General features: G+C 45.3%; 3 protein-coding genes and 3 long non-coding RNA genes across 11 annotated transcripts in view; 4 read left to right on the top strand and 2 right to left on the bottom strand.

The window, feature by feature from the left end:
- LOC124298376 (uncharacterized) overlaps positions 1-5,101 on the top strand; it is a 40,375-nt gene extending 35,274 nt beyond the window's left edge. Inside the window, exon 3 of the long non-coding RNA XR_006906792.1 lies at positions 4,487-5,101. This is a non-coding gene — a long non-coding RNA (uncharacterized LOC124298376). The remainder of the gene's footprint in view (positions 1-4,486) is intronic.
- A 4,346-nt stretch (positions 5,102-9,447) lies between these two features.
- On the bottom strand, positions 9,448-14,053 carry LOC124298341 (formin-like protein 20). 6 transcript variants are annotated; one of them, XR_006906783.1, is made up of 4 exons: positions 13,747-13,761; positions 13,255-13,681; positions 12,845-13,092; positions 12,447-12,720 (listed from the first exon to the last, which is right to left on the bottom strand). XR_006906783.1 is itself a non-coding variant. In XM_046750219.1 (3 exons), exon 3 carries the CDS (start codon positions 11,661-11,663, stop codon positions 10,053-10,055), a length of 1,611 nt encoding a protein of 536 aa, XP_046606175.1. In that variant the 5' UTR covers positions 11,664-11,787; positions 13,255-13,681; positions 13,747-14,050; the 3' UTR covers positions 9,448-10,052. The 6 variants fall into 6 exon arrangements, 3 of the variants coding, with proteins under 3 accessions (XP_046606175.1, XP_046606168.1, XP_046606184.1); XR_006906784.1 differs by having other exon boundaries at positions 12,845-13,076; XM_046750219.1 differs by lacking the exons at positions 12,447-12,720; positions 12,845-13,092 and adding an exon at positions 9,448-11,787 and having other exon boundaries at positions 13,747-14,050.
- A 61-nt stretch (positions 14,054-14,114) lies between these two features.
- Positions 14,115-15,161, top strand: LOC124298363 (glycine-rich cell wall structural protein-like). The gene is made up of 2 exons (XM_046750254.1): positions 14,115-14,372; positions 14,718-15,161. The coding sequence occupies exons 1-2, from the start codon at positions 14,279-14,281 to the stop codon at positions 14,966-14,968; spliced, it is 345 nt and encodes a 114-aa protein (XP_046606210.1). The 5' UTR covers positions 14,115-14,278; the 3' UTR covers positions 14,969-15,161.
- Positions 15,162-16,205: 1,044 nt separating this feature from the next.
- LOC124298369 (uncharacterized) lies at positions 16,206-17,210 on the bottom strand. Its single transcript, XR_006906787.1, has 2 exons — positions 16,994-17,210; positions 16,206-16,534 (listed from the first exon to the last, which is right to left on the bottom strand). It is a non-coding gene; the product is annotated as an uncharacterized LOC124298369 (long non-coding RNA).
- Positions 17,211-18,806: 1,596 nt separating this feature from the next.
- On the top strand, positions 18,807-22,047 carry LOC124310315 (basic proline-rich protein-like; the record flags this gene model as incomplete). The annotated part of the gene is given in 5 exon segments (XM_046774126.1): positions 18,807-18,979; positions 19,566-19,642; positions 19,755-19,943; positions 20,948-21,168; positions 21,811-22,047. Coding segments are annotated over 5 exon segments (897 nt in total), but the record flags the coding sequence as incomplete, so codon positions are not given.
- On the top strand, positions 19,382-20,175 carry LOC124298372 (uncharacterized). Its single transcript, XR_006906791.1, has 2 exons — positions 19,382-19,642; positions 19,755-20,175. It is a non-coding gene; the product is annotated as an uncharacterized LOC124298372 (long non-coding RNA).
- Positions 22,048-23,225: the final 1,178 nt, after the last annotated feature.

Below are 23,225 nucleotides of genomic sequence, written 5' to 3'. Positions count from 1 at the left end.
GAAACTAATGATAATCTCACACTTGCATTTATACTGCTATTAATATCGATTTCCGGAGTTATCGATAAACAGTTATACCCAAACGATTCTCGACTATCGTCGTATATCGGTTACGATGGAAATAATAGAGCGCTTCTTATGTGTCCGAACACAAACGACTACCGTGCGATGCTGACGCTGCAAAAGCAGGGATCGGGTAACGAGCTCAAGGCTTCTTCGACGATCATAAAAACCATTAAAAAATTTTACAACGCCACGCGTCTCGTTTATTCTTTTACTGGCAAACCGTTATCAGTCGCGTTGTTCAGTGTGTGTATAATAACAATCTTAATGGCCTCTGGTTATACGTTAAGAACTGCTCCTGCAATATTACAAAGGCATTTTGGACCTAACGGGTCGGTATTGTTCGCATGCTTTTTTCCTTCTTTGGAATTGTCAAGCTTGGAAAAACTGTTCTCTTCCCCAAACGGTCCATCTGACAATCTATGGTTCATTACACGCACAACAGCAACATATTCCGTACTGCGAAAAAATTGGCAGATTGAGCGTTCGATTGCGCTTGCGCAAGCTCTGTCGTAATTTCATTCAGGCTCGCCAGGTCAAGCTTTAGGTCATCTCGGTATAATGAACAGAATTTTTCCGCACGCCCGAAGCAACAATGCATCAGCTTTTTCCGCGCACGCAGATTCCTCGGGGAGAAGGGAATAGACGCGGGTAAATAGGCGAAGCGCAAAAAGGGGGGATGATGAGCGCGGATTGCGGTAGCCGGTACATGATACGCGATGTATGCTGGGTGTTTTTTAATGCTGGCATAATAAAACGCGAGCCCGAGAAAGGAAGGATGAGTTTCTTGCATCTATCGATTTGGGACAAAACCCAGGACCGGCATAACCGGCTCATTAGGCGTCAACAATGGCGTAACAAATCATCGAGATTAGCATCTTCATCTGAGCGACTAGCTCCTGGACCTCGCGGGCTGACCGACCGCCTGCCGCATACCGACTCGGCTCGACTCACGATCAGCCGCCCGAGTAATGCGTTTATAATTATTTTAAACCGCGTTTTTTCGTCTTATACACGACGCTCAGGCCACGTACCTGGCGTCCCGTTGGTTTCTCGGCCATTTCCCGAGCTCCCAGCCTCGCAATCAGCTGAAGGAAAAATTCCCTCCACCGCAGACTTATCTCCTGGTAAACACACGTTGCTGCTGCAGTTAGGTATCGTTCACGATTAGATATTGGGTGGCTAATACCGTGTTTTCTATTTTCAGCCTCGAATGTTATTTTCGAATCGACCGGTCGCGCCGTGGAAACATTACGTTGTCTACCGCTTAGGCTAATTCTGCATTAATATTATCTGACTAAGTGATCAGGCGTTTTTTCTTCTTCTGTACTCCGCAGTGTTTTTCGCAAACTTTTAATAACCGTTCACTGAACTTGCGTAGACAGCCACAATGTACCTACCTGCACCTCGTCACTATGCGTATGTACTCATTTTCGCTTGCCAACTGACATTCAAAATTTCGTAGGGTTAGAAAAAAGCATTGGCAAAAAGTAATCTTTTAGCACGGGTCAAGTGCCAGTATCCTCGAACCTCATCGAGACTTGTCGAAGAGAGGGAGGAACGAGAGGAGAAAAGAATGAAATGAAGTTCGATCGCCATATGTCAACGAGAGTCTTTTGAACGAAAATAATACGCAGAGCGCAAAACTTGCGTCGATGATTTATCTGCAGTACGCAGAACTGCGAAAAGAAATAAAATCCGTAGTTGTTGACTAATATCCTGTATATGTAGAGGTATTTATTACAGCGTCGTTACATGATTGGATGGTTTATTGAAGGTACGAAGAGAAGTGTCCGATGGTCTCTACTCCCACTTGAGAGAGAAGGCGATAAGGAAGCGACGGGTGGAATTGAAAGGTATGGCAGCTGTTATGTTAATTAATCGCCGACTAATTGACGATTAGGAGCTTTGAGGAGTAGATTAGTGCGTTGGGACGATTAAAAGGGGGAGACGATCTCATGTTTCGTAGTAAGGATCGACGGACAGGCGTAGACGAAGAGACGAGAAATTTTCTCCGGCGACGATGCCTCTGGTTTTGGGGTACGGAATCTGGCAAAAACTCGTTGATTGGAATCTAGACGGGACCAGTAGGAGGTGAACTCAGCGTTCGTCCCTTTGGTTTCCAGGTATAGGATGCGAGGCGAGGTGCCACGCGGCTGCGCAGTTTGGTACAACGGTCCCGGCGGCATCAGCATCACCAGCAGGTCGGTTTTCTTTGAGGTTTTCTGCCGGCCCCTGACAACACCCGAATCGCTTTGATACCGCGACTCGGTTGAACACGACAAGGAGAAAGAGAGAGAGAGAGAGAGAGAGCAAAGGAAAAGAGACACTCGCCGGTCGACCGACCACGCCGGTATCCGTGGCCTTGCTAATAAATTATCCAATATTTATTGGTCATGCGTTTCGACTTTCGATTCCTCCGATCGGTCATCTGCAGCTCTTCGTGATCGTAACCAACGGACCGCGTAGTGCGATATCATGTACTTCCAGCTATGTGTCACACCGCATGTGTACAATTTATATAGCTACTCGTATAAATATGTATGCATAAACATTGTATATCTTCTGGCGTGGGCAGCCCGGGTATCATCGGTGCACAAGGTAGACTTTGGAGTTTGAATGTCCCGACATTCGTTACGATTTATCGTGGAAACGTGCAACGGTTCTTATACACATTTTACCCACTGATCACGTTTCGTTCAGCCAGAGCTTCCTTTCGCGTTTGTCCTCTTATTCGCCTACCATTTCTAATCTCACGATCGCTCCGCTGCTTCTGCATATCTATCAGAAGAGATGGGAAATGAAAGAGAACTCCCGAGTCAAAAGGGTAAATTGAAATCACCGCTGGATGTGAGTTCCTTGAATTTCTTGTTCACCGAACTTGAACTTGAATCTAAACATGCGAACTAGCATAAACGTATTCATACCAGCGAACTCATCTCAGTGACTTTTTTGAACGTCTTGCCAATCAGTTGAGTATAATTCGGTTCTACTTAATAACCGAAACCCAAGTCTTACGGAGTGAGCGTCAAGTTACAGTAACAATTGACGAAAGCACGACCCTGCAGTTTCATCCACGAACGATAATTCTTTTCAAACGCAGTCAAACGTCATCGCTAGTCTCTGAAGGGGCCACAGTAGTAAAGCCGAATGCATGAGACCTTTTCATTAGAGGAGGACAGCGAACACGCGTTTAGATCTGGTCCGTTGGTCCTTGCAGCTTCTAGGGGAGACACGGCAGGGATGTCACACGGTCGTATAACTTGGTATAGTTCGTCGATGAGGATGCGAAGGGCTCAGAGGGTGAGGGGGAAACGGGACAAGGATTTACCTGGGCGAGAATGGAAGAGGGGGGGATTATCGTCAAGGATCGGTTCCTCGGGTCCTGGACTCCGCTTCGGGTGCCTCGGGTCGGGTTCTGGACTTTTGCGGTCGGCCCCAGTGGGCGGAATCCCGGGCGTCCGCGATTTCCATCGGATATGCTGGAGTCCTCGTATTCGGACCACGTCCCGATCTGGCGCGGCGTTCCTCGTTCAGATCACCGATCGAGATCGTCAGCCGATTTTTCTAACGATCATCTCGTGCTCACCGGCCAACGACGCCAAAGTAGATACTACTCGATCTAGTATCTGATTTGTAGCCCTGGTACTGCCTACTCGGTACCGTGCCTGTGGGTAATTCGGATTTCTGTAATAATAAGCTTCTTGTTGATGAGGTAAAGCAGCCGGTACGAAGGGTAAAGAAGGAACAGAAAACTTGTAAAACTCGAATCATCGCATCTTGACTTCGCGATAGCATTTTTGAATTGTGACAAAAGGGCAGAAGGTTTGTAATACAAACCTATTTTGGAGTGAAGCGTCAGTTCATTACGTCTGGCTTGTATTGAGCTCACCTGAATTATTTTTTTCACATAATTAAAGTCCTGAATAAGAACATGGTGTCAGCCGATTTGGAGATATTCCATATGGATTCAAAATGATATTTGATTGATAGCAATCGAATATACGGTACAGTTTTTTCATTTACAAAAAAGACAGAATAGTGTTACGTCTCAAAAGTAGCTGATAACTGAACTTTTTGTGTGTAAAATCTGTTAGAATTGTCTCATTCTGCATGTACTGACGACACTTCTTTGACCTAATTCAACTGGATGATTCTTAGTTTCACTTGTTAATTTATTATTTCGTCGTTGTTTTGGTGGGACATTGATTTTAGTGGACTGTAAATCGTATATACGCTTAAGACGTGACCAAAAAAGTGTCTGCAATGTATTTTTTAAAATATTTGTTATAAACAAAAACATCAAATACAAAATTCCAAGTGTCCGTACCGTCAATTTTTGCGACTCCTCCGACTTCCTTATATCGTTATTTCTGATGCTCGATAGGATTTTTCGGAAACGAATTTTTTCTTCTGCTTGCAGGTTTCCGGCTTCAAAAGTTGGGCCTCTTGGGACTCGGTGGGACCGATTTCCCACGCTGACGGAGGTACCAGCCTCGCCTGGTAGGAACCCCGAGCCTTCCGCGTGCGACCTCTGCGTCTGCGTGTAATAATCGGCGCGTTTAGTACCGTTAACTTCGGGCCTGGTCTCGAAATGATGGAAACTTCAATCTGCTAGACGCTCGAAGCGGAGCAGGCCGCCTCGACACACGTATATCTACGTACCTAAAGCTAATTGCTGGATAAAGAACGAACCGCTAAACGCGGTCACTTCCCTGAGAAACTGCAGTTACCACTCTACATCTACGTCGCACCCGCCAGCCGCCTAACCCGCTCGCACATCAGCTGATGATGCACAGTTATCGCGGAAAATTAATGAAACCATTATCCTACCTGCCATTATGTAACCCGCAGAGACGCTGTGATGATGACTGAAACATTATTGTACGTGCCGGCCTTTCGTGATTTCATACGCAAGACCAGAAGCTCAGGAGAAAACATTTTCAAACATTACTTGACCGTGCAACGGATCGGGAACTTTGCTTATGTAGAGTTTAGGGCTACTGGTATCATAATTAAGAACTTGGATATGTGTCAAACTTGTACCTTATATGTTACCACTAATAAAATGGAAGGATATTTCAACATTGGGTTATACTCATATCGTGACTGACTTTGTGATGCAATTACGAAAAATAAACGATAAGATGTTTAATAACAGGAAGCAGATGAACTGAACTATTAACTTTGATTACTCTGAGCCCTCATTTTGTAACTACATGACCCGAATTGGTGATTTAATTACGATTTCAAGCTAGGCTTGGATTGTTTAAGATGATATTCAATATATTGCCCAATTCAAATGAAGTACTAAGAAAGAAATATAGTTCAGCGTGACAGATCGTGAAATTTTCTTATGCGAATTATGCTACTTAGTGATACAAGTTTCATTCATGTTATGATATTATTGAACGTGACGTGTTAATGGTAAACCATCCACTCGTAAGTTTCTCAAAAGTTTATCGCTTGCAAAATTATCTCGATTTCGCGTCTAAGTAAATTGATTCCACCATATTTCAAAGTTCACCAAAATTGGGCCGAAAAAATCCGAAGGGATCACCCTTCTTTTTTCGGATCGTGGACTTTTCCTCTTAGAATCGATCCAAATGGCCAATTTGAGACTAATTGCTGAGGAGATACGAAGAAAATTTTTCGTTTTTGGGCTGTAACTTTGACCCGCTGTTCAAAGCGACTCCAAACTATGCGTAATCGATTCCTGACGCTAAATTACGTCGATTTTGTGTACCAAGACATTAATCATATCATTACTTAAAATCGGCAAATTTTCGAGTGAAAAAATTCAACGGGGTTAGCCTTGCTGTTCCTACGATTCTTGAGCCAGAAACTGTTTGTCTTGAAATCAATTCAAATTTGCATCTCTTCTTGATGGCACAAGTTTTCTGTACCTCATCCTACACTAAAATAAAATGAAATAAGTATATACGATAATTGTAAAACAATTCAGTCGTGGACTCACCTTCTGCGTTGCATTCTAATCAAGAGGTTACCTTTCAGTTATTGACCATCTGTTATCGTGTCCTTTCGTCTTCCTCTCGCTAGGGGTCCTTTCCGAGGCTTCAGAGCCGGTAGTTCTAACGGGCAAGTCAATATTCAAACGTTTCCACTTCGTCGCCCCGGCGCCCCGGGTCTTCTGTAGCCAGGGGTACCCCGTCGTATCTCGGAAATTATCTTCAGCCCCAATGGGTGATACGTGACGGAAGAGGCAGTCGCTCTTCGAGGCCGACTCGATGCTCTGCATAATATACGAGAGCTGGAACGTTGACTTGCGAGGAAAGAATACTGAAATGCACATACCGTTTAGTTCTGACTTACGTTCTGCGTTACTCGATGTTTCATTTATACAGTGATGTAAAAATAAAGATAACTCAAAACGATAATGATGCTACGAACATCATCATCATTCCAAGGCCGCCAGTTATACTAAATAGAAAATTCCTTCAGAATTCGTCACGCGTTTCATCTAGAACTATAGACCATTTTTTAACGAAAAATCATCCTCAAGATTGCGAGCTTATGTATCCCTTAATAGCGATTTTAATTATTCACTGTGTGAAGCGGGTAATGAAACCACGGGAGACATCGCAGTTCAGAACTTGTCTTCCAGATCTTCCATTTATGTTGAACAACAAGCAATGGTGTTGTCTTTTTTTGATATCCTTCGTCGATTGCTGAGTGCGAAGGGCTACCACGAGACCGTCAGCAGGTTGTTGGTACCAGTATAGGTAACGGGGCGTGTAGAGTGAGTGTCGTTTTCGATGACGGGCAGGCACATTTGGACGATCCCTGAATCATCTGCCACGATAATAACCGGTGAAGCGTCATGCAGATACGAAAAGGGGGCCGCTTGTCTGGGGTCCGGAAAAATGAAGAGATACATTCGTCCAGAGTTGGATCGGACCAATCCCGATTCACTCGCGGAGGGCCGAGGAGTAGGACTCGGAGAATACGGCGTACCTTCGCCGGGGATGAGGACCGAGACCTTCTCTGGGGGGGCAGCCGGCCGGACAACGTCACAACAATACAATCTCTTTAGCGACGACACAATAAATCAAAATAAACCCGTCCCGTCGGGGCCGGAGAGAAAACAGGTTGGCTACACCGCGGGAGGCTGCCATCCGCTCTTCCACATCGGCTCTGTGCCAACACGCATGACACACACATAATGACAACCAGCCGTACCTGGTTGCCTCGTGAACCCAAGACCAGTCCTTCCCGATCCCACCGAGCCCTTTAATCTCAGCTCGCTCAAGTTGTACGATCTACCGGGTGTCCCGACGATGCCACACTGCCAAGGACCAGGTCTGGTGTGGTGCACTGCGGCTGAAAGCGTCCATGGATCGATGTTCTCCCAAACGGCGGTCAGGGGAAATGGACCACGTGGTTTATGGTCCGGTACCATGGTCATCGATTCGTTTTCAGGCAATTTAGCCGAGACACCCGGTGCGTCGTTTCCCGGGGAATATGAGACAGTAGAGCTGTGGACACGCGCCCGCGCTTCTTTAAAGAAATGGTCTCCACTCTTGTGGAGTCTGGTCATCGTAAACTCGACGCCAACAACGCGGATGGAGGATTATATCGACCGATTATGATCAATATAACAGTTGATTGAATCAGGATTATCCTTCCAGAGATGCGTCGTAGCCCGATGAGACTTACAGCGTTTACGAAACGATTTTAGTGTGGTCAACAACTCGAAACATGACTAAACGATTCAATATCTGATCAACGTGGTGCAGGAAATGGTTAAAATATCATCTAAAGTTTTTCTGATTTCGGTAGACGTTCACTGTGTGGCAAGATGATTGGATCAGCATTGGACTCCATTGGGAAGATGACCGTATTTTGAAGAATTAGTATAACCACTGTCATACCACATTCTTATAAGTTATTACACAGATTTGTATTTGGAAGGTGGATTAGAACCCTCTCAGATCATGACTGGGTTGAATAAACGCGAAGCGCTCCGTTGATCGCTCGGTGAGAAGGGTACTAAAGTTAAAGTGGAGCGTTGGATTCAACCAAGTGAACCGAGTACCGAGTAGAAGACGCGGTGTTTCTGACCTTGCGGGACCGACGCCCTCTCATCGTCATCGTCAAAAAGTGATTTCCGTTAGTTCAAGTTGTTAGAACAATAACTTTAATTAGCCGGATTTAATTCGCCCCGAACTCGCTCGTCTGGGTTCACCTCCATAGGAGTGGAGAAGAGCGGCGAAGAGAGGAGTCGGGGAGTGCGAGTGTGACGGACTCCGAGCAATCCGGCCGACGGCTGCGTGCGGGGGCCTCGGGTCGCCCCGGGTTCGGCGCTCGAACGGTGAACTCGGATGAACCATCCCGACTGTACCGCGTCTGTACGGCTCGGTGCGCTTTGGTGTGCACCAGGCTACGTTCTCTCACAAGCGCGGCGCGCCGACGCGTGTTGGTAAACTTGAGCGCACGTACGGACGCGTGTTGGTTCCCGGCGTCGTCGTTCCAGGCGGCGGGTGGCGGGTCGACGCCGGGTCAATGTCGCCAGAGTAATTACCTTGCTCTTTCTCCCTCCCCCTTGCCCCTCGGCCTATCCCCTCTCCGTCCTTCCTCCGGCCGCGCTGCACTCTCGCTCTCTCCGGTGTTCGCTCTCATTGCTTGTTATTCTCCCACTCTATTTTTCTCCCTCCCGTTCCCGCTCTCTCCCGATGCTGCGGCTCCGCCGCCGCAACAGCGTATATACGATTCGCCGCGTAAAGCGATCGTAAACTGTTGTTGCTGCAGCCTCCGAGAGACCCGAGTGGGGCCCGCATTTACAACGTCTTCGTAAATTCACTTTTTCTATTCGATCATTTTACCAGAGCTGCACCAACGACAGCTAGCAACGAGGCGAAAAACTTTACATTTATTTTTTTAGTTCTATCTTGTTCTCGCTCTCGCGTCGCGAGAGTCGATTTTACGCTATGCCGTTTATATCATGGGTGTGATTCTTGCCTCGCAGGTCTTGTAGGTGCAATGACCACTTTTGTGTGAATTAAAAGTCCCGCCACAGATATCGACGATTGCTGGCCAACAACCGGATCAGCTCGGTCGGTCGGTAACCCGGCGCAAGATTGAACTTATGCATACACATGTGTACGTACGAGTATTCACCTGGCTTCTTTACTTTATTTTGATTTTCAACCTTTCGGATTGAATGATTCTCAAAGCAGATTAGGAAACAAAGAGCCGAGGATGGAGTCGTAATATAATTAATATTTTTTGAATCACATTATTGTGTGGTAATATAGTTTAGTTTAATATTCTAAACGTATTAAATAGATGTAAAATTAAGATAGGATGACTGAGAGGTGTTTGGTGGATTGTGTAGGTAATAATAAATATTGCTGACAGTTCAAATTTGTTTGATTTTATTTAACCTTTATTGATCCATATCCCATATAGTAATAATAGTTAGAAATATACGTATATTATATATGTACGTATGTGTAATATAATATGCTATCTCTGCTCGATGTACGAGTAGCAGGATTAATAAACATTGAGTATACATCGTATGCCAAGTTGAATATGTAAATAATGCATTAATGCTGAAGTTGCATTCACCGAGAGGTTGAAGTTAATAACGTTATTTTTTTATTTGTTACAATAATTTTTAACGAACTAATATTGCAAAATATGAGTATGTTTTGTTTTGTCACGGTTTACTGAATTTCAAACAGTTCCAAAATATCCGAAATAACAATTTTTTTTCGGTATGAATCGTTACGGTAACGTTGCTAACTTCAACGTGATCATTCACCGAGGTATCCTTCGACGCGATATTAATAACAGCAGCTGTATTCTCCAAACGGAAACATGCCTCCTTCCTTGAGCATCAGATTAACCGAGTATATCTATGAATATAAGAGTAGTATATGCAATAGCTCGCAGTTCCGATCACGTAACAATATATCCAGCCATTGCTGGAAAGGCCCTTAGCCTTTGGTACAACCGAACGATTCCTATTCCGTACGGTATCTTGATTCCCCGAAGTCTTCGGTATTCTTCTGATGACCGTGGTTACGGCGATGCCCGTGATGACCTCCGTTCTTATCGCCTTTGCGATCGCGTGGTGGTTCGTTCGAATCCTCGTGACGACCGTATGGCGGATGCTGCCCTGGGGAAAGACGATGTCTTGGCCTTGGTGGTCCGTGATGGCCATGGTGACCTTGATGGCCACTGTTTTCATGATGGCCATGATGACTGTGACGGCGATGACGACGAGCTGGTGGTGGTGGATGATGCCGTACTCCATGGTGATCACGGCGATGAGGGGAAGAAGGCGGAGGAGGAGGATGAGCTGGCCCATTGTGAATATGACGATCATGATGCCGAGAAGGGGAAGGTGGAAGAGGAGGATGGCCTTTCCCATGGTGATCGTGGTGATCATGATGACCGGGAGAAGGTGGAGGATCAGCTGATCCATGGTGATCATGTTGACTAGCTGGAGGTGGGGGTGGGGGTGGGGGTGGGGAATGGCCTTTCTCATGATGGCCATGGTGATCATGATGACCGGGAGGAGGTGGAGGATGAGCTGGTCCATGGTGATCATGATGACTAGGTGGAGGTGGGAATGGATGATGGCCTTTCCCATGATGACCATGGTGATCATGATGTCCGGGAGGAGGAGGAGGAGGAGGAGGATGAGCTGGTCCATGATGATCACGGTGACCAGGAGGAGGTGGGGGTGGAGGATGGCCTGAACCATGGTACCCATAGTGTGGAAAAGGAGGTGGTGGAGGTGGAGGATGATGATGTGGTCCATGATGATGGTAGAAATGCGGTGGAGGAGGTGGAGGTGGGGGTGGGGGTCCGTGGAATCCATGGTGACCCGAAGGTGGAGGTGGCGGATGACCCGGTGGTCCAAAATGTCTGTGATGAGGTGATGGAGGTGGTTCATGACGATGGTAGTGATGCGGTGGGGGAGGCGGAGCTGGCGGCCCATAGAATCCGTGGTGACCGGGAGGTGGAGGTGGCGGACCGGGTGGTCCAAAGTGTCCGTAATGAGACGATAGAGATGGTCCATAGTGACCGTAGTGATGAGGAGGGGGAGGAGCTCCATGGAATCCGTGATGAACCGGCGGCGGAGGTGGTGGATGTCCGTGATGAGGTGGAGGAGGTGGATGTCCCGGTGGAGGGAAATGTTCCGGAGGTGGATGGCCACTCGGTGCTCTAGGAAGTTCTCTGCACTCGGCGTACTCCTCATCATAACAGAACGACGACGACGACGAGCACGAGGACGAGCTAGCGTCATCGTCATCTGCAGCTTCCTGCCGCCATGCCGAGTGTGGCCCGTGTTGTTCCTGACGAAGAGGTTCGTCGCAATTTTCTGCAGACTCTACGGGATCTGGGGGGTGTGGTGAAGTTTCCAGACTTGGAATGTTCCCGTCCGGAAGTCTCGAGGCGTGAAAAGACCGGTCACAGGTCACGTTAAAGCCAGAGAAAGAGTCGGATTGATTGCCTTCTCGCTGTTGGGCTTCATCTGCTTGGTCGTACAACTTCTTTGCCCAGTTCTCAGCTGGTACGCCCTCCGGCGCAGGCTGCTCAATGCGCGGTGCAACGACCATCACCATCTCGACGATGTCGAACGGGACGTGGAACGAGTGTGATGTCTCGATAATCACTCTGCAGTGGTTCACGTGCGAGAGGGAAGCGTGTGATATCACTTGAAGAATGCCAAAAAGTACTGAGCAAAGCCTGTAATGAGACGAATGTAAGACACTTCTTCACCTGCATCACGTACGCGTAATTTAGGTGCTTATTGAGTTGCTTGCCTTTTGTAGCGGGATATTGAACTTGGATTATATTCGAGGTTAGGTTAAAGAACGACACAATGCTATCATGATCGAGCGACGAATTGAAACTGCTGTGGATAACACAAGTCGATTCGTTAATCTTATCTTTACAAGTCTCGATAATGTACAACGAATGAACTGTTAGCATGTAGTTATAAGCGGGTAATGAATAAATGCTGATTTTTTTACGCATATACATTAATTTTGAAAACAATTCGGAACGTTTTTTCTCTTTTTCTCTCCATTACACTTAAAGTCATCCTTCAGCTCATTTATATTCGACTCTTCTTTGCGAGTGTCTAAAAGCAACGTATAAAATCACCGGCACGTGAAAACACGACTTCGTAACGGATCAGAGAGTTAAATATGGACGGACAAAAAATCTCTTACACGCCTCGCTTCTTGTTCTACTCGTAGGCTCGGAGGACCGAATCACACAAGATTCCCGCCGTCTCGTTGCCTTTCAACACTATTGTCGATCGAAGTCTTTCATTATTTTCATATAATAAAACAATAATTACTACATTCCGTATAAAAGTAACGACCGAAGATAGAATGGTGTACAGTATAAATAGTTTATTTTTATAAACTTTGTGACATATCATATTATACAATTACAGTGTTCAGAATAATCAATATTCATAACAACAATAATAGTGACAACAGTAGTAATAACAATGTAACAATATTAACAATGAGATGTGATGCAAAGAGATCGGTAAAATGAAAATCGAGCCACTAATCTAGTTCTTCGGATCCCCTAATCGATATAAGTAGTAGATCGTATCCCGACACCTTAGGCCATCTGAGACGGACACGAGCCTTTGCCTTCACTCTAGAAATACAAATACAGTTTAGAAGATTCTCAAAACAGAAAGAGTAAGAAGAAGAGTTTAACTAGCGATCAAATTCGTTAGGGGGGTTAGCGGACAGTTTTAAGTTAGCTGAGTTAGAATTACCAGTTAGTAGGACTAGAAATGGGGTGGGTGATGATGATGGGGTGGTCCATGAGGTGGTGGTGGGGGACCATGATGCGGCGGAGGAGGGCCATGGTGAGGCGGCGGTGGGCCGTAGTGAGGCGGTGGTGGACCATGGTGTGGTGGTGGCGGTGGTCCATGTGGGTGATGCGGGGGCCCATGGTGAGGTGGACCCGGGGGTGGTGGGCCGTGCGGTGGGTGGTGGGGATACATGCTGGAAAATAGCCACCCTTGCCGTGAATTTAGTAAATGGATGAAAATGAGGAAGCTGTTTTTCTGCAGCGGAATCGCTCGACCCCTGATGCGCGTTGTTTCAGGTACAGTTGGATACAATATCTCGCAAAAGGCAGAGCAATGCAATATCACAGTTGTAATTCAGCGCTTGTACTTACCTTCGTTAGTTGACTGAATGACGGTTCACGTAGCACTGCTCATCACCGAGAAGCACTCGGCTTTTATACTCCCGGCATATCTAATCACGGTTTCAGAGTGTGGTTTATGCCTCGCTCCTCATTGGCTAAACTCATCGTTGGTTCCGCGAATCGTTTGAAAATTCCCCTGAGTTATCGGTCTATTTCTGGGCATGCGTCAGCGCGTCGAAGCCCCCTGGACATGTTTCGACTCGTCCGATGAGTCATTTCCCGTGATGCGCAATTGCTCTGGTACTGTTTCGTAACACGGTGCAATTTTTCGCCGATAACCGGGTTTAAGTAACAACGATTACCAGGCTAAACCCAAGCTTGTTAAATATTCGCGAAAACAACTTTGCCTGCATCGACATTTTGCTGAAGCAATTTTGTCATTCCCGCCTACACAAGTCTGGATAGCAACGAATACTAACTGTTTATTATTTGCTTACAATCAGTCATATTTTTAATACTTACACATTTTCAAGTTTACGCTTCATTGTTTCGCGCTATTTATCCTTAGACATTTCCCCGCGGATTTAATGCGTTTTCACCAGTGGTTAATTCGGCGTTGGCGTTTTTTTATCACTTCACAGTGTTGACGCCCTGCGATTCGGCGGAATGAAAAGAGGCAAACAAATCAGCGTCACGCGGTCTGAGTCAGTCAAAAACCAGGTGGGTATCGGAAGTGCCAATCTTTGGACAGGCGTTCAACAATACGACGAAACGCTGACTGGAAGCGCGGAAGTCGCGAATTTGTCAAGTAATCGATATGGGAACGTTGACGTTGTATTTTCCGCGTCTGAATAAGGACCGTTATCACGCTGATAGCAGATCATAATTCCATACCCGAGTGTTGAGTCATCAGTTTTCGGCTGTCGGTGGCTCGAAACGCTTCGATGAATTGGCTACGGTGAGCGGCCCCAGTAGTCGCGAATTCATTTTGCAGAGCCGCGACTCGAGCAATTAGTTATACCTCAAGACTCACTTCCGGTGGAGATTGGATAGCATGGGAATAGGTTGGTGCTTCGGTGGTCCAGGACCACCACCACCCCCGCCGATGATGGGTCCAGGTTTCATGGGCCCTCATTTTGGCCATCCAGGTAAATACTGATGACATTATCAATTTCCGGTTTCCATTACCCCTGTAAATCAACTCCTTTGCAGTCGAATTTGCTCGACCCTGAAATGACAGATGGTCCGAGGTCTGATCGGGTAATCCATCAAATATGTTTGACGCCATCGTACCAATCGAATGACCTGGATTTCACAAACAATGTTTTTGTGTAGTTTTGGGACGTGTTGGCAATTCAATGTATCTTAAAACAAAAAAATGCAGATGCTTAGAGTAGATCACAAATCTTTGAAGTAATTGTAAACTAGATGGCTTAGTCGTACGAGGGTTGAGTGCACTTGTATCATGCTGAAGGGACTTTTAATTCTCGTAGGATTCGGTGGTCCGGGTGGTTTCGGTGGACCAGGATTTGGGGGACACGGTGGATTTGGTGGTCCTGGAGGAGGATTCGGTGGTCCGGGTGGAGGATTCGGGGGTCCGGGTGGAGGATTCGGGGGTCCGGGTGGTGGATTCGGAGGTCCTGGCGGAGGATTTGGTGGAGACATGGGAGGCGGTGGATTCGGGGGTGGAGGTGGCGGGTTTGGAGGCGGTGGCGGAGGCGGCGGGGGAGGAGGAGGATTTTAGATGAATGCAGGTGGAGAGAAAGAAGAAGCAGCTTGTGAATCTGACCGTGCAAGATCAAATACTTGAACAGCTATAATATTTCTTATCTAAGGTTGTGCAACTCATGATTAGATTGATGGAGCACTATAAATCAAAAAAAGACAAGAGTGAACACTTATAACAAGTAACAATAAAGGTTCAGTATAGGTAAATATCAAGGCTGTATATCATTTTATTATAGATATGTCACGCGGTATGTTTGCTCCGACATCACTCTGGAGGATTGATGTAAGGAGGTATAGATAAGGTTAATAACGATACCAGTATATCTATGGTAAATAGTAAACAATCAAGCGTATGTTTACACGTCACCGTGAATGGTCCGAGAATAAAAACATGCCAAACTCTCAACAACCGAGTTGTTGTTCGTGCTTTTAATTTTAAGATCGTCGAGATTAACGACCGGAAGCTCTGCGAATTACAGAATAATTAGCGCAGCTAGATGAACGACTGTTTGCCATGAATATGTATACTTGTGCGATTTGCTCTCGTGACCCCGCAGAGCGAGAAAACCGTGCAGGCTGAAAGATAAGCGGTCCAAGTGTGCAGATTTTTATAACCCTTCAACCGATGATTGATTTCATGTGTTTGTCGCACTGTTTTGAAAAATCTTTCTATGCATGTATATGCCTGCATATATGTATATGTATATCATACTGATTATTACGTCAATCGGACGTCTCGTTGCTAACTGCAGATTCTACAATCAATTCAAACCACGCTAGTCAGTGATTATTCACTCTCTGCCAAACCGTCAAAAGCGGTTGAAAAAATTCAACTCAAACGTACACGTGCAGGTGTTCTTACGTATTAAATTTCTGGGTCAAATTCAGAACCTGACGATCCGCGAAATAGAATTGATTGACGTAAAAATAATGTAGCGCATAACGGAATTTCGTTGATTGAAAATTGATAGTCATTTCATTCCTGGATAAAGGATGAACGAATGGATCACATATTACAATTTACAGGCCATATAAACTGATACCGAGTATTCAGATACCGAAAAATTGCGTGATTAATTACAGTTACTGAAACTCGGAGCATGACTCATTAATGCACATGTAAAAATGAGTCGTTAAACTTATCGGCTACCTTATAAATCATCGATATTCATGGAGCATATCGTCCGTACGAGAGGAGAGTTGTTAGGAGTAGGCTTAACAGTACGTCGCAGTAAAGTTAGTTGAAGGATTCATTGTGACACTATTGTACTGTATTTTGTACAATACAAAAATGTTTATTCATCAAAAATGTCCATATCGGCCACCAACAATGAGAAATGCGGCCAACTATTATTCAAGCATCAAGACGATCTGCTCTTCTTTCGCGGACTCGTTAGTGTGGGCCACCGTGTCCTCCCTGTCCTCCGGGACCATCGTTAGGTCCTCCGTGACCTCCCTGACCTCCATGGCCTCCCTGGCCTCCGTGGCCTCCGGGACCGTCATTTGGTCCACCCTGCTGTCCTCCCTTTCCATCGGGTCCATCGGGTGGTCCACCTGGTGCTCCCATTTCTCTTTCTATTACCTGAAATGCATTGCGAATGAAGGATTGTGACTTGTTTTTGGAAAGGGTGAAGCCAGGTTCCAATTCTGTAGCCTTAGATGTACTGATCCATCAAATTCTTACATGTAAAAAAAGGTAATTTTACGTGGTGACGAGAAAAAACCCAAAAGGATTGAAAACTGTATTGTTGAGCAGTTCATGAATAAAATTAACCATATAACTATGATATACTTGGATGAATGTTGCAGTGGCTTGTATGGGAAAATTTAAAATCCGTAGATAATTTTGTACGTGGTTTTTAGTAAGCGGCATTATGACAGTGCGTTCACAACGTGAGGTGACAAAATTGTTAGATTCAATTACATTCTACATTGCAACGTATGAATAAAGCTTGATTGAGGATAAATTCTGCAGTATTAAGGTTAAGCACAGTAAAAAGGCTATTGAGAAATGACGATGAAAGTTGAACTCGATACTTACTGTGCGGATTTCTCGAGAAAAGTGAAATACTTGACCAGTTGGGTTTGCCTATCAGTTAGCCGGCCCGGTATTTTATACCAAACCGTTATCTGGACGCCCGTCGTCCGCTAATAATCGCTGATAAGATTAGCTTTCCACCACTCGCCGAATTCATATATCTAGTTCACTTCCACGCCCTACAGTGATCGAGCTGTAACCGAATGAGTCAAGTTTATTACATGTTTCGTCAAACCATCTTGATTGACGTCTAACCCACATTATTTGAACGCGTGTCTTAGTTGCGCAGTGCAAGTTTTTCACAGAGGCTGGCTTTGATTGGGGGCAGGATTAATTCTACGTCAAATTTTGCTACACATCGGCTCAGTCAAAAATGGGACAGTGTTGCCCAACGATAATTTGTTGTCCTGGACCTGGTAAGAAATTTAGTCTATTTATCGACAATATTATATCAACCGATTTTTTACATTATTTTAAAATTGGACTCGAACTTCATACATAATGCGTTTGTTCTAGTTTTTTTTTTCGTTATAAAGTTTTTATTACATCACCTTCCCTCTTCTACAATTTACAACAATATTTGATGCCATACGAAACCATAATCTTTGTATTCAGTTTTTCATTTCCACATGTGAAATTTGAGAAATTTTCCAATTTGGAATATTCAGTACTTTGGATATTCCTCCGATTCCATCACTAAGATCACTATACTAACAACAGTTTGCTTTTCAAACAATTAACTAATTCTTATTACCCGCAAACTTAACTCACTTTCTACCGCAATAACAGAGCCCTGTCCTGGCTGCTGTGGTCCGGGATGCCTTTGCTGTTGTGACCCTGGTCCCCCTCATCACGGAGGATGGGGACCGCATCCTCCAGGACCAGGAGGTCCCGGAGGTCCAGGAGGTCCAGGCTGGGGAGGACCGGGACCCGGAGGTTGGGGACGTTGAAGAAGACGATACCAGGAAAGCCTTCCGAAGGCTTGATTAAACCTACGTTCGAGTAGTGCCGAATAAATTGCAAGGAATATTCAATTCGGATGTATATGAATTAATTTATAGATCAGGCACCAGTATAGGCAACGTATTTATGTCAATCACAACCTCATTACTCTTCTAATTTTGTTCGCTGAATAAAAATACACACGTGAGAACCATTTCTGGCATTGTTTTTGTACCCGATATTTTATTAATTCATACTTGCAATTTGCTGCTCTTCTTTATTTTCCACTATTGTTACGAGTATTATTATTACACACAAGAGCATGCCTTGGCGATCGAGAAAATTATAACAACGAAATTCGGGAAACGAGACCTCGGATTTGGTATTGCCTATCGACTAGACAGGATGTTTTTCAATTCAATATGTCGGAATACTAGATACGGCAGCTGCTCGGTTATCACAATTTACGTTCAACATTCTTCGAACTCTGAATCATATATAATTTCTAGTGGTAATTATTATAGAGGTTACATCTGATTACTAACAGCATAATTGTTGAATCATAGCCACACTTGAGATTTCAAATGACTATTTACATACTCAGATAAGCAGACATGGTGTTCTGACTCATTCTCTTTCTGACTCTGATATCTGATCTCATATTATACGTATGTAAAAAGAGTAAACATCGCACCGTGGTTGAGGGCATCATTTTTTATTATAAGCAAGTAAAAACATAAGACCCGTGAGAGTGTTGTTCAATTATACATTATGTTAGAACTCCAATATGGATATATAAGATTATAGAGTGGTAGACATAGAATATTTCGTAACAATAGGTGATTAGTGGCGGGGTGGAGGACCTCCGTGGTGAAATCCGGGTCCTCCAGGACCACCGTGGGGTCCTCCCGGTCCTCCAGGACCACCGTGGTGTCCTCCCGGTCCTCCAGGGCCACCGTGGGGTCCTCCAGGTCCTCCAAAGCCTCCATGAGGTCCGCCGGGACCGCCGGGGCCGCCATGAGGTCCTCCATGTCCTCCGGGACCGCCGTGAGGACCGCCGTGAGGTCCCCCAGGACCTCCGTGATGTCCGCCATGGGGTGGTCCGGCTGGTTGTCCCATTATTGTTGTTTTTACCTGAGGAAAAATTGTTGAGTGAGTTTAGTGGGTCTCCGATTTAGAGAATCCTTGGAGCTGTCTTCTACTGTATGAAAGTGCAATTCGTATTACGTGATTATCAGAATTTTTCACTGACCGACGGATTGGTTCCTGCACGATGCGAAATGTTAAGGCGTTGGTTTTGGGTTATTCCAGTGAGGTGTTCGGACCACAGCTTTATGCCAGCTCGATATCTCTGCCGGAGAATATTCCTGATAAGATTACCCTCCCACCACAAACCGATTTTTACCGACCGTACGTGTTTTCGACGTTCACGCCCTGCCCGAAACGATTCGGCGGCGACTGATTAGTCACTCAAGGTTCTGATGAATTTCGGTCAATATCTCTGCTTAGAATTCGAACTCGGGTTATGACTATGCGCACTATTTGACCGTAGTCACGGGTGGGGGGAGCGATTACACGCAGCAAAAAAAATAAATAAATTTCTATCTTTAGGTACTGGCTTTGCGGATTTCAGAATAGAACGGATAACCTCAGTGTCGGACAGTCCGTTGGCGTGCTGTTGGAAATTCACAATCAACCTCAAAGGTCCAGGTAAGAAATCATCTGGATATTCACTTCACGGATAGACCATTTGGTCCAAATCTTTGTGCGATTATTCGAAAAAGCTCGTAATCGTTACTTGGTTCATTCGTTTCTTTCTTAGAACCCCTCGAGATGGGAGCTGTCTGTCCTGGCTGTTGTTTCGGACCCTGTTGTCCGGGTCCTAGAGGAGCGGGTAGTTGGGGCCCACCTCGAGGTGGACCAGGTGGGCCCGGTCGAGGTGGACCGGGTGGCTTCGGAGGACCAGGGGGTCCCAGAGGAGGTGGTCCCGGAGGTGGGGGGCCTGGAGGAGGTCCGGGAGGGCGTTGAGGACTATGAAAACCTGATGAAATCTTGACCCATTTTTCGTCATCCTTATTTATACTAGTGCTGAGAAAATTGTTCGAGCTACATACTATGTTCACTCTGCTTATGACCGCCGCCAATGCTACTGCCTTGGAGCATCATCCAAGTTTTTTTCTGAGATTCATCTGGTGGCCTTCATATGTTAGAGATTTTTAATAAAACATTGTATTTGACGCTAATTTCGCTGTCCAAGTATTTCATTTCCTTTTCCTCCCTCGTTTCACCGGCCGTCGACAGCACGGATAGATAAGGAAACTGTCGGATCATTTCAAACTAGATTAGGCTCTTGTAATCGATATTTTATCGCGCGATGGATGATATTCACCTCATGACACCAAATATGGAATGGCTTATGTCACTCTTTTGGTCAACTTTCGTGGATTATGAGAAACAGATATCGGAAAGAAGGTTGAATGAATTTCAACCGTCTGATTGATTTGTTGATAAGACGTGGAGAATTTTTGGAAAACATAGACGTGCGGAGTTGTCGGATTCTCATGACTCCCAACAGACCATGGATAATGGAGACGAGTTTTTTCGCAATTCGTAAAGCGCGCTCCCGACTCGGGTTTATTTTTAGTTATTGAATTTGGAAACGAGTGAGCAATTTGCGCTCTACTATTAAACCGGTCAAGGACACGGCGTCAAATTTCGACGAGCTGTTACACCCACAAGAAGTCGTAACCGTATTTGTATATATGCATATATATATGTATAAGACGCTTGAGTTTTGGATTCAGCAAAAAAATTACGAGATAAGAATGTCATAATTTTTACTTGTAAAACACAGTACATTTATTTTTCTATTTTATCAGGATTTATACAATAAGGTTCAAAATGAACAATTTTAACATATTATCGTTATTGAGAAGAAAGAGCTCAGTTCTCAATTCTAAACTCTTTAATGGGGGGGTCCGCCAGGACCTCCGTGCCCTCCGGGGCCACCGTGAGGTCCTCCTGGGCCACCATGGGGTCCTCCTGGGCCTCCGTGCTCTCCTCCAGGTCCTCCATGCCCTCCAGGGCCCCCGTGCCCTCCTGGGCCTCCGTGCCCTCCTGGGCCTCCGTGCCCACCGGGACCATCATGCGGTCCACCAGGTCCACCAGGTCCACCATGTGGGGGTCCAGTTGGTTGCACCATTTTCGTATTATCTAAGAAAAAGGGTAGACTCAGTGTAAAGCTTGCGAGTCTTGTGCGTATCGAAAAGCCAGCTAACAATTTATCCGCGATTAGGTAAATTTTACTCACTCGTTTTTGGGTCGTTGATGGGTAGAAATGTCGCAGAGTTGATTTTTGGTTTACTCGAACTGTCAGCGGTCAACAGTTTTATACCGAATCGATATCTCCGCCCGCGAGAACTCGCTGATAAGATTGGCCTTCCACCACCAGCCGAATTCTAAATCGATGCATGCAATCAGCCTTCGATTCAACAGGACCGAGTAATAAATATGAGTAATTTAAGATTAGAAGGAATTTTCCCTGATATCTTTAGCCAGAATTAGATTTTTCGGTACAAGACCCCGCCCAATGTTTCATCGATGCGTCCAAAGTGGGATGTTATAAGACCGACCTCTGCTCGCCCGTCATTTAAGTTTCAGAATAGAACGCGGTCATCCTCGTTACCGAAAAGTTTTACCCTGTGAAAATTAGCTCTCCTCAAAATCCAGGCAAGTGATCGTTTCTCACCCCCTATACGTATTCGACGGCGACTAATTATCGTTCCGCTCCTATTCCGGTACCATTCACCGCATTAACTGTAATTATCATCCGTTCGATAACCTACAATTTTGCAATTGTACCTACTTATACCCTTCAGAAATGGGAGGCTTGTGCTCTTCGGGCTGCTGCAGTGATCCTGAGCCGGCTGTCACGCCTCGCAGGGAATCGGCTGGCCCGCCTCCTCCAGGGCCTAATGGACACGGAGGACCGGAAGGACCGGGAGGCCCAGGAGGCCCACCGAATTCGGGACCTGAAGGCCCGGGATGGCGATGAAAACGGGCCTTTCGGACATCCGATTTCCGCTCGGAGTCCAACGGACGAATTGCGAGTGTGACCTAAAGTTTTGCCCGTGAACATACCTGTCATACGTTTAGAATATCACATTCCGTGCACTCCTCGCCGTTTTATCTGACGGCTGACAAGAAAATATACTGCCATTTTTTGTTTAGTTTCGTTGTTGATATTTGTACTTGCATACTCGATGTAGCGTAAGTGTTGGCTCTGCTATAGTCAAGAGGCTTTGAAGATGTTCCAATCGATTACCACACCGACACGACACATTCGGAAAAGCTTGGACAGTTAGGTGCGCCTAGCCAAAATACGGTAATCTTATCGCCAAAGCGGTTATATTATCAGGGTTGATAAAATATTGATCTTGGAATGTCCAATCGCTCGTTTCTTCTGTCGTTTGCAAGAAAAAAAATATGAATTCAATATTCAAGGATTTCGAGTTATAGGTTTGCGCACTATGTTTGCATAACAGGATAGGCAGACAATGTTAAGGAGGACACTAGGTTGTACGGTATTTCGAAAAGACTTTCAATCCTGTCCCAAGATCCTTGGTTTAGTGCAGGCAAATACGGACGAGCGAAAGAATCGAAAACAAGCGACGTATCCAGTCTTGAGAAAAAAAGATGGTCACTCGGTTGTCGATCGCGATTGTTACGTGAGACAATTTTCAATAGAAATTGCGGTCCTTGTACCGCGGTTTGTAACACAAGTACAACGTTATTACTGTTATACCTTAGAGAACAATAATTATTTTTACATTAGGAACTTTTTTTTTTTTCCACCTGTATATGACGCTTCCTACGTACACAGATACACGAGTATACATGTGCAAACAAATACCGGGTAAGTATTTACTTTGACATTTGACGAAGTTCGAAGTTACGTATACCTTTAGAAACTGTCCCATGCGTGCACGATGTCTCAATTTTGTCGTTATGCCAAAGTAAACTGGATAATTGTGAAAATGCTTCGAGTATAAGTTATATTACGCGGATGTCTGACCGGCGGGCGGTTTCAGGAGTTTTCAGCAGCCTCGCCATTAGTTACACAACGAAAGTCACCGGTATAAAGGGACGTGATTATAAACCTAAATCACAGGCATGAACTCATATTTTTATAACTGTTGGTCGAATTATCTATGTAACCTCTAGTTTTCGACTTCTAAACAGCAAATTTGTGCCGCGAGTTTTAACCGGCTGATATTAAACAATTTCAAATTAA

The sequence above is a fragment of the Neodiprion virginianus genome, chromosome 1 (genome assembly GCF_021901495.1).
Source record: "Neodiprion virginianus isolate iyNeoVirg1 chromosome 1, iyNeoVirg1.1, whole genome shotgun sequence".
Taxonomy (NCBI): Eukaryota; Metazoa; Arthropoda; class Insecta; order Hymenoptera; family Diprionidae; genus Neodiprion; species Neodiprion virginianus.
The sequence above is the reverse complement of the archived record's forward strand: the minus strand, read 5'-3'. Positions and strand labels throughout refer to the sequence as shown.